Genomic DNA, 10000 nt, shown 5'->3' with positions numbered 1-10000 from the left:
TGCATGTGACGTCACGGCGGCAATGTTGGTGCACAGAACAATGCAGAAAAATGTCATTTGGAAATTTTACTCTATTGTTATGCAAAACTCAATGGGGCCATTTTCTATTGCTTTGTACACCAACATGGCTATCTCATCACGTGGATGCAAACCAAGAATAGAGCGTTTTCACATGGAGTCACGGTGGCCATGTTGGTGTACAGAACAATGCAGTAAAATGTCTTTTGGGAATTTGACTCTATTATTATGCAAAACTTCTGGGGCCATTTTCTATTGTTTTGTACACCAACATGGCCGTCTCATCACGTAGATGAAAACCAAGAATAGAGCGTTTTTATCTGACGTCACGGCGGCCATGTTGGTGTAGAGAACAATGCAGTAAAAATGTCTTTTGGGAATTTGACTCTATTATTATGCAAAACTTGTGTGGCCATTTTCTATTGTTTTGTACACCAACATGGCCGTCTCATCACGTGGATGAAAACCAAGAATAGAGCGTTTTCATCTGACGTCACGGCGGCCATGTTGGTGTACAGAACAATGCAGTAAAATGTCTTTTGGGAATTTGACTCTATTATTATGCAAAACTTCTGGGGCCATTTTCTATTGTTTTGTACACCAACATGGCCGTCTCATCACGTAGATGAAAACCAAGAATAGGGCGTTTTCATCTGACGTCACGGCGGCCATGTTGGTGTACAGAACAATGCAGTAAAATATCTTTTGGGAATTTGACTCTATTATTATGCAAAACTTCTGGGGCCATTTTCTATTGTTTTGTACACCAACATGGCCGTCTCATCACGTAGATGAAAACCAAGAATAGAGCGTTTTCATCTGACGTCACGGCGGCCATGTTGGTGTACAGAACAATGCAGTAAAATGTCTTTTGGGAATTTGACTCTATTATTATGCAAAACTTGTGTGGCCATTTTCTAGTGTTTTGTACATCAACATGGCCGTCTTATTACGTGGATGCAAACCAAGCTGAATAGCTTAAACGATACGTCCATGGTACTTTTAGCTTTCTATTTATTTTAGGGGGCCAGTGACCCTCCTTATTGTTATAAGTTATCTATTACAAAAAACCAACGTAAAAATATGGATAGAAACAAATGTTGTTGGTGTTTTCTTACCTGCTTTCACGTCAATCTGCGCAAGGAGTTTTGCTGGGCCGGTGAGGAATTGCTCATCAGTGGAACGCTTCTGTAGAATACATCCAAAGGTATTCTAATTGCTTTATACCATCAGTGCAAGGTCATCTAAAAAACACTCATTCTCCTTCGATTTAAAGGTTAGCCTCGCATTCCAGTGTCATCAACAAAGCTGATGTAGACATGAAGGAGTTACTTTCTAAAGCAACTGTAGTGCGACGTCGGGTTCGATCGTAAGCCCTTCGTCAGATAAAAAGTCTTTGAATACCTTTTTGTGTAAAAAAGTTAACATTATGTTCAATCTGTTTTGCAAACAGTAGAAAAACTGCAAGAAAGACCCTATCCAAGTGCGGCATTTGATTGACGCGCGAACGGCGTAGGTGTCCAATTATAGGTATCCAATTTCGAAATGTTCAATTTGGACACCTGTAATTGAACAGCCACGTGATCGCGCGCCAACTACGCGACAAATACGGGGGACCAAGAACCAATCAGATTCGAGAATTTTGTAATAGTTACGATTACCCGATAATCACGGGACATGATTTTGGCCAATCAGGGGCGAAGTCAAAACCAATCGTCATTGGATAGCACGCATTTTTCCGTATTTGCTTTGTGCCAATCTTTGTGCCACGATTGGTTCCTTTGTTATCTGTGTCCAAGGGTGGTTTTGCTTTAATCTACCTCAGTCGAAAGACCATGGATCGTATACCTTTGACTTAGCAGTTGTTGCTCTGGAATATACATTGTACTTCTGGCCGCGTGACAACTTCTTATTAGTAAAACCACCTTTGTCTTCTCCGTCACCAAGAACAAATGTCATCGAGGGATTAACAGCGCTTGCAGGTATTTGAGCAGAAACATAGAAATCAGATCCAAAATTATTCCATTCAGAGATGTTATCAGTCCAATCCTCAACTCGATGCACCAAAACTTGATAATAACTAAAAGCATAAACCGGAGGAAATGAAGTAGATAACAAATTAAAAGTGTAGTGGACTGAGACTGTTGTGCTAGTTACAAAGGATGTAACAACCACGTGACCTGGTGACGTAATTTGAAGGACTGTGAAGAAAAATTTTACCGCCGTATCCCACAACCACGCGCGGCCTTAAGAGTTGTTTCCAAACTTCCTGCAGTATTTCCATCGCCAAAACTCAACAGATCATTCCGTGTCTCCCACATTTCCTGGTACTGAATGAATATTCAAGTAGAGCCGACGAGCTCTGCCACGTTGAATTCGAACATTCAAGGCCGCGCGCGGTTGTGGGATAGGGCGTTAAATTACGTAATCACCAGATCACCTGGAAGAGTAGGGAAAAAAGATGGTCCACAATGTACAGCGACTGCTGTCAAAGAGCCCTGTTGTCATTGGAAAGCAGCGTGGACGATAAAAGCCTTTCAGTGGCAGAATCCACTTATGTCTTCTGGAGAGGTTTTAGTTTTCTTCACTAAGTGCTGGTTAAGAAGTCTTACCTGATGCGGCCGTTGTCCTGGTCTGCGGGCCAAATAGTTAAATTCACTGATGATCCAGTTGTGTCGAACTTTTGGGTTTCCACTGGGTTTTTCGGTGCAGCTGGGGCTGGTTATAACAAGAAAACTCGCTGAAATGATCTCCCATAAAGACCACCATGTTTAAAGAGGCACTGTCACGCCAGATGTGCTGTTGTTAGGTCACAACTGGGTACAAATCTCAATTGGTACTTTAACTCACACGTACAACATTCCTCACAACCCACTGAGAAGATATGAAATGTATTTATGGAACAAATAGCTATTCGTATTTAATTTTTGGCGACTAGCTGGCCAGTTTTTTTCAAGCTCCAATCCATTTCCATCCGCAAACAACGAAGAATGGCTGGCTTCAGTGCACTTCAATGGTTATTGGTAACAAAACTACAGCAACATTTTTTGGTCTTCATTGATGCAAAACCGTTTTTTAGTGTTTTGAAGTTTAACTAAAATAGCGTGACACTGCCCTTTAAGTAACAAACATGCTATTTACAAACGCTAGAATGGGAAGTATGTCATTAGCGTTTCTTGTGTCACAAAACGACACAAATCTGGTGTCTGATAACGCCTCCAGTTCCAAAAACAAGCAGCAGAGAGACCTCGGTCAATATTTAACAATGAAATTCGAGGCAATAAAGAGCTGTGAAGTATTTAAAACTGGCACGCTAAGCTTCATATTAAGACGTGTACAGTGAGCATTTTGCGGTCTTAAATTTTCTGCGGATTGTCGTAAATCCATCAAGTACATACATGTATAAATCAATGTTGTGAAAAGCTTCATTAAGTTTGGTAAACATAAGTGGACTCCAAAACACTAGGAACAAAAACAAAGGCAGGCTAACCACCTTCAAGCTTGATCTTGAACTTTTCAACAAAACTTGAACAGATAAAAGATCTTTCCGACAGATCGTCAAGCAAAGATCTCCCAAAATCTAACATTTTGAGGTCGTTTTTTTTTTTTTTCATTCAATGGTTCTCAGTGAAGCAGTATGGATTAAAACAGCATGCACAAAAGAAATTAAAAAGAAAAAGACAAAGCAAAAGAATAACATACCAGCAATCAAAGTATGAGTTGTTACCATGGAGCTGTTGTCCCCATCGCCACAGCCTGTTGTAGCAAACACAACAAAGTCGTATTTTGTGTCAGGATATAGATTGGTAAATTCTTTGCTCAATGCCTTGGTTTTTACTGTTCTAGAGTCTGTGAAGTCAGGATAATAACTCTTTGTACCTTTGCAGATAACCTGAAAATGAGTGCAAAGCAAAAACTTCACAAATGTCAGATGATTCAAGCTGGGTATTAACTGGGTAAATAAGGGCTTATCTACATTCCAAACGTCAGCTCTTCTTTTCTTAGTCTTCATTTCCCACCTACTCTATTTTCAGATTTAAAGATTTACAAGTCCTTAAATTTGACACAATTCACACGCCCTTAGTAATCTAAATTCCTCCTTTCTTCCTCTCGCCTTAGCACCTGTGTTAACTTGAGTCACTGTCATTCAAAATATTGGCACCCAAGGAATTATCACAATTAACTAAATGTTTTAACAAAGTAAACCCTTTTTCAAATGTAAAACCTTGGCATATAGCTCGAGGAAGGTGGTCAAAAAGAAAACTAATAATTCACTAATAAATACCTGGCAATTTCTAATTGAACTAAGTGTAAAAATCAATGAATTACCGTGTACATTTGTACATCATCTCCGGATATCTTGGGCTTTTGCCAGAACAAGGTAATGCTTCTTTTATCTGCAGGACCAGTCTTGACGTCACTTGGTGGACTAGGAGCTGTAACCAAAATAATTGTCAGAGGGTTATCTATAGATCGAACCATAAAACAATTTGGCAAGTGCATGGCCCAGTGGTTAGGGCGCTTGCCTTGAGATCTAGAGATCCGAGGTTCGAGATCCGAGGTTCAAGACCTGTTCTGACCATTGGTTCAATTTGTTCCTGGTAGTCCCTCGTTCATCTTCCCACCTGCACTTGTAAATAGCCAACTGGTTTGCATTCGGCCAGTTGGGATTCTTAACAGTTGTTGTTGTTGTGTTCCGTCGTTTCATTAATTGTTTTTTATTGGCCCTGAAAAGCCCCATGGGGCGCGGTCAATTCAGTATGTATGTATAAGTATGCATTTCATATTTCCCACGACAAAACCTTGTTACTAGAACGTTCAGGATGATGATGGCAGTGACCAGCAACACCCACCTTCCTTGGAGAAATTTTGTAACACACTGATGGAAGATCCCCATTCACTCATACAGAACTACATTTGGAATATGATCTTGTCGTCCGGCGTTCAATATTGTTCTTTAACATTCTCATACAAAACCAATTAAGCGAGGGTTCCAGTTATAAAACTGCCTTATTCTTCAGTTTGCTTTTGACTTTCAAAATTTCAGCTTTTGTAATGAGACCATCCCCAGCATTTAGGTTGCGTATCACTTTTGTAATGCTCTCATTGTCATTGTCCACTGATGAACGTTTCCCAAAGAGGTCACTAAAAATAATGGTGGTACAAGGATGCAGAGAAACTAAACTTAGTCAAATAACCTGAAAGTTACAGGTTTGACTTCTGCATTTAAGGAACTCTAGTCAGAACAAGGTTATTGAACTACTGCCAAATACTGAGACTAAAAAGAATAGTTATTTTTGTAGAACTGTTAGGACTACAATGCGTTGCCAAGCGAAATTGTTAACATTTAGTCCGCAGACCAATTTTAAAAAGTCTTATTTGAGCATTTTAGTAATAATGATGATTTTTGATATTGTATAAAAATTAATGCTATGATATATTTTTATTCATTTTATATTTTGTAGGAAATTCTGTTAAGGCTATTTTTATTCTTAACTTATTTAATTTTATTTAGTTAGTCGTTTTGCGCTTGCGTGATGGCTCCCCTTAATTTGCAGGACTATAAATGTTTGAATAAAGGTGTAACCTTTGAATAAAGGTTGCAAAGCAACACTAAGATTTTTTCCGTGTATCCAGAGCCACCATCGAAGTAAGAAATACATTTCTAGATCTTCATGTATTTAATGGAAAAAACATCTCCTATCTCCTTCAATGCAATGGCGAGAACGCACTCTTTCGACAATTTAAGTCCCAGCAGTAGCGTGTGACCATTGTCACCAGAAGCCAGTTTGATAAAGTGACCTAGCTTTCACGAGTCTCCTATGGCTCGGAAGTACAGCATCCGAACAAGAACTCAGATATGGTCTTAGGTTAGACTCCTGCAAATGAAAACTCAGATTTTTTCCGAGTATCCACGAGTCACCATTGAAATAAGAAATACCTCTCATCAAATAAATTACTAACAATTCTTGACAGAGCATTCCAGCTTATGTTAAAACTTGTCTCAGTCATTTTTTGCGACGTGATGTTTCGCGGAGAAATGCTTGGCTTTGAGAAAAGAACAAAAATTGCTTTGCATGACAAAATGACCATCATCAGAAAAGCAGCATCATACAATGACAAAGAGCAGTGATTGTAAATACATATTAATTTGCCCCCTGAGCATCCCATAATCTCTTTTGAAACAATAGAAATCAAAATGGCCGCCGTATCTGCAAAAAGGTCTAAGGGTAAGCTTCTTCACTATAAAGTCCTGTGTGGTGTCCTTCACTACCAGGGCAACCAGCACATCCGTCGCTTACCAGTAACACCGCAGGTTCTCCTTGCCATTCGTCCAGTTCTGCATGCATGGCTTAAACCTTGGGACTTTTCTATGATTCGGGCTGCTTTCAACTTAGCCTCTTTCCCATTTCTCCGTTGCAGTGAGTTTACATACAATGGGGTTTACAAATTTCGCCCACCCATAGATCTCTCTACAGATTGCATAACGTTTCATCCTAGCCTGGAACACCCACAGCGCATGACAGTGTACCTAAAATCATCAAAGACCTACATTTCTAGGGAAGGGCATTCTCTCTTTGTGCCATTGTAGCCATGCAAGAGTTTTTCTCTTAGCCAGGCCGCAACCAAGACCTTTGTTTTAGTTCTAGTCAGGTCGATACCTTACCCAGGGAGTGGTGTCCAACCTCCTTTGGGATAGTATATGGGTCGCATATCGGAGCGTAAAAGGCCATAGCTTTCGTATAGGCATGGCCTCAGTTACCACCACTGCTGGCTTGCCTGACTGGCTTGTAAAAGTTTTAGGTCGCCGGTCCTTGCATTGTTACCAGCTGTACATTAGAACTCCTCAATCTACGTTAGAGTCTGTCGCTCCCAGGATCAGTGAACATTAATGCTTCTTGAATTAATGTTGATGCTGAGCGATCAGATCTTTCCAACCTAATTGTTGTTGTAATAAGCACCCAGCATCATAACTTGATGAAGTAACAATGTGAGCAGCACAATTCTGAAGTTTTTGTAGCCTATCTGATAGCATTTTACTGCAATTTCCCCAGACTACACTACAGCAATTGAAATGGGGTTGTACCAAAGCATTGTAGATGTAACATAGAGTAGCTGGTGGACAAATGGTCTAATTCGTTTTATGGCACCAGTGCCAGAGGCAATCTTTTGACTTAATTAGTTTGTCGATTTGACTGTGCCATGTTAAATTCTCATCAATGAACACTCCCAGGGACTTAGAAGTCGATACTTGTTTGACAAGAATATTATCAATTGAGAGTTCAACAGATTCAGATAGTGACTGCTTAGCTTTTGTCTTGAACTAATCAACCTAAACTCTGTTCACAATGTTTATTAATTTGTAAAGCAATGCTGTTTACTTTTAAAAACATTTAAGGAGGGTTTCAACACTTAGAAGACCCTCTATTTAAATCGAATGATGCTACAACGTTGTATAATGTATTAGCAACATAATAATGTGGTACCAAATGAAATACGAATTATTGCTGAACAAGATACAGTCGTTATTGTGATGTAATTTGTCACTGTGGCAATGGGCAAGCCCTTTAAAAACACCCTTTCATTTGTCTTTAGTTGCTTATATCTCAAAAACAAACTTGGTGACCCCCATTTTTTATTTCTGAAAAGTTAAAAATTAAAGGTGGCTCGATCTGAATCTTCTAAACAATTTTTTTAAACAATGTACATGTACAAATTGCCCACTACAGTATAACAAGACTCTGTGCAGTGAAATATTCTAATTTATTGTAGTGATAAAGGTAATTGTCTTTCGCCCACAGTACCTACAGTGTCTACTGTATTCTCTAAGACGCAAAAAGGCGTTTCTCCATCCTGAGATGCAAAACAGACCAGTTCAAGAACATGTTTTTAATGAAGCAATAATATTTATTGAATATAACATTTTAGAATATAGCTTTATTCTTAAGGGTTTTTGCCCTCATCATGAACGCTATTAATTATCTTCATTGTAGTTATTTAAATAAATTTATATGAATTATCATTAGTTTTTTATTCCAGCCCATATTGGGCTACCTAACTATTTATGTAATAAACTCTCTCTATGTGAACATATGGTTAATTACACAATGGCAACAACAGAATGAACTATTAGGGAGATTAAAATGGAAAAATTGTAAACCTATTTAGTGATGGTCTTTTCTAATGAATATAATATGTACTGTAACACCTCCTTAACTTTTAGCTGAAAAGAGGTAGCACCATTGTCTGAGATTAAGAACTGCAATGCAAAATCATTAATACTTCCTTTCGTCTGGGGTAACCCTTTGTGCTTCCCAAGTAACTTACAAACGGTTATGGTGCCATTTTCTTTGAATTTTGTTACTCTGTCTTTCTACCCGCAATGAGGAAATGCATCGATTTTTAAAATTTATGTGAATGAATAACCAGACCACTCTGATTTTGAGGCACTGAGATGGATATGTAATTTCAGACTCTGCCTCAGATCCACCTACTTTTTTCTTATTTCAAGGAATATCTAGTAAGCAAACACTAATAGGTAAGAATAATCAACAATCGTTAGACTTTCCTTAACTAACAGCAGGAAACTTTTCTACTACAGGATTCCTCTGACATAGCCACCAGTTTCAGGCACCCAAGGGGGAAGTTGAAAATGGTGGTGAAAAGGTAAACTTGAAAATGTTACATTCTCAAACCTGTCGCGATTAAGGGAAGTCACAGACTGCAAAGGACTGAAGAGACCAACAAAATGTGTAACTTACGGAACTGACAAAAATGGAAAGCTGGACAATTAAATCAGGGAGAAGCACTACATGTAAGATCATAAAACTACAATGTAAATGGTCCACTAAATTGACCCACTTAGGCACGCACACTAACAGATGACAAAACATTTACGTCAGGAGTACAATATGAACCTAAGCTCAACTGTGGCTGTAAATTAAATACCAGTTACTTACGTGCTGTTGCTGTAGTGAAGTTCTTTGCATCACTCCAGAATCCATCCCCCAAGACACTTGAAGCCTTGATTGTGACACTGTAGGACGTGCAAGGCTTGAGATTTGTCAACTCTTTCCTCGATGAACTTCCTGGCAGTATAATAAAAGTATGGGTTTGGTACTGCAGAGTAAAGCTATTCACTGGTGCTTCATCTACTCCTGGGGTGTAACTCCACGTTACTATTGCTGTTCTTGCTCCTATTGTAGTGACACCAACAGTTGGCTTTCCTGGAACCTCTGAATACAGCAACAGAAAAAATGTTCATGCAAACGAACTTTACAACACTCCACAAACTGTTAACCTTCTTCCTCCTAGGACCTCAACTCTTTATAACTAAAGCACTGAGATGGAAATACACCAGAGGAAAAAACACGGGGTAAAAATCCACAACAAAAGGGTGGCAATATAATTAAATTTCAAGTGAAGCTATGATCTTCGCAGTTACGAACGCAATTTTTATCATTGCGTAGAGAAGCCTGAAAAATTCAGGACTTCAACGGGGTTTGAACCCGTGACCTCGCGATTCCGGTGCGACGCTCTAACCAACTGAGCTATGAAGCCACTGATGTTGGGAGCTGGTCATTTGTGGGTTCTAATGGTCCTATGAGGAATGGATCAATGATGAAATGGTATATGAAATGAATCATATGAACTGCGGATATGAAATCAAGTGAAGCTATGATCTTCGCAGTTACGAACGCAATTTTTATCATTGCGTAGGGAAGCCTGAAAAATTCAGGACTTCAACGGGGTTCCAACATCAGTGGCTTCATAGCTCAGTTGGTTAGAGCGTCGCACCGGAATTGCGAGGTCACGGGTTCAAACCCCGTTGAAGTCCTGAATTTTTAAGGCTTCTCTACGCAACACATTTGCTTGGGGGTAAACCAGTGTTTTTTCCTCGTGTTTTCTCGCAATTGACAAGATTTTAGCTCATTTACACTTCCATTTGAAACCTGATGTCTGCTCGTTTCTTTGGGTAAGC

At 39.3% G+C, this 10000-nt stretch overlaps 1 protein-coding gene and 1 non-coding gene across 6 annotated transcripts in view; one reads left to right on the top strand and one right to left on the bottom strand.

Moving 5' to 3' along the window:
• Nucleotides 1-10000, bottom strand: part of LOC138022878 (receptor-type tyrosine-protein phosphatase S-like) — a 199015-nt gene that overhangs the window by 146197 nt on the left and 42818 nt on the right. For 3 of the 5 annotated variants that reach the window (XM_068869866.1, XM_068869868.1, XM_068869867.1), the window contains exon 13: nucleotides 8979-9254. In XM_068869866.1, the coding sequence (XP_068725967.1) occupies nucleotides 8979-9254 (276 nt within the window). Of the gene's footprint in view, nucleotides 1-1136; nucleotides 1207-1866; nucleotides 2099-2630; nucleotides 2737-3720; nucleotides 3911-4347; nucleotides 4455-8978; nucleotides 9255-10000 lie in introns of all 5 variants that reach the window. The other 2 variants (XM_068869870.1, XM_068869871.1) reach the window with 1 other exon arrangement.
• Trnas-gga (transfer RNA serine (anticodon GGA)) lies at nucleotides 9784-9856 on the top strand. The gene has a single exon. It is a non-coding gene; the product is annotated as a tRNA-Ser (tRNA).

Source organism: Montipora capricornis, chromosome 11 (assembly GCF_036669925.1).
Source record: "Montipora capricornis isolate CH-2021 chromosome 11, ASM3666992v2, whole genome shotgun sequence".
Lineage (NCBI taxonomy): Eukaryota > Metazoa > Cnidaria > Anthozoa > Scleractinia > Acroporidae > Montipora > Montipora capricornis.
Note: the sequence above shows the minus strand (reverse complement) of the source record. Positions and strands in the feature narration are given on the sequence as shown.